This window comes from Charadrius vociferus, unplaced genomic scaffold (genome assembly GCF_000708025.1).
Source record: "Charadrius vociferus isolate BGI_N301 unplaced genomic scaffold, ASM70802v2 scaffold37, whole genome shotgun sequence".
Classification (NCBI taxonomy): domain Eukaryota; kingdom Metazoa; phylum Chordata; class Aves; order Charadriiformes; family Charadriidae; genus Charadrius; species Charadrius vociferus.
This window is the reverse complement of record NW_009649457.1, coordinates 1,266,641-1,267,400: the sequence shown is the minus strand read 5'-3', so window position 1 is coordinate 1,267,400 and position 760 is coordinate 1,266,641. Positions and strand designations below refer to the sequence as shown.

The 760-nt window shown below is 57.1% G+C and overlaps 1 protein-coding gene across 1 annotated transcript in view; it reads right to left on the bottom strand.

Annotated features, from left to right (window-relative positions):
* Positions 1 to 662: 662 nt before the first annotated feature.
* ARID3C (AT rich interactive domain 3C (BRIGHT-like)) overlaps positions 663 to 760 on the bottom strand; it is a 7,709-nt gene continuing 7,611 nt past the window's right edge. The window contains exon 8 of the mRNA XM_009889752.1: positions 663 to 691. Coding sequence (XP_009888054.1) covers positions 663 to 691 — 29 coding nt within the window. The remainder of the gene's footprint in view (positions 692 to 760) is intronic.

The following is a 760-nucleotide window of genomic DNA, read 5'->3' as shown; positions in this document are numbered from 1 at the left end:
GCCCTGGCATCCAGGGGGTATTTGGTGGTGGGGGACACTGCTGGGCCTTCCTGCCCTGACCCCACCAAGAAGCTCCTCCCAGTGCACAAGTCCCACCCTGCTATTAGGCCCCACCCCCACCTCACCCCAATATGCTCCACCCCCACCAAACAACCCATCACATCTCACCCCCACCAGTCCCACCAATATCCCCAGAATCTGCCCCGCAGTGTGACCCCCCTGAGTTGAGGACGTGGGAGGCTGAGGTGCCACCACCTTGGGGTGGTCAGGGGCACCCAGGACCCTGGGGGTGTCTCAGGGCGGGGGCAGCAAGCACAAGCAGCACGGTAGGACTGTGTCAGGGGTTCTGAAGTGGGTAGGGGGTGCAGTATATAGGGGCTGCAGTGTATAGGGGCTACAGTGTATAGGAACTGCGGTGTTTGCACTGTGGGTGTGCTCAGGTGATGTAATGCCAGTGCCAAGGGTGTGTATAGGGTGGTGCAGTGTGTGCACTGGGGGTGTGTATAGGGGATGCAGTGTGTAGGGGATGCAGTGGTGCATTGAGAGTGTGTATAAGGAACAAAGTATGCATAGAGATGTGTATAGGTGAGACAGTATGTATGGGATGCAGTGCGTGTGCATTGAATGTGGGAATGTGTGGAACAAGTGGCATTCCTCAGGGGTCAGTACGGGGACCGGCGCTGTTTAACATCTTTGTCGGCAACATGGACAGTGGGATCAAATGCACCCTCAACACGTTTGCTGACGACAACAAGCTGCG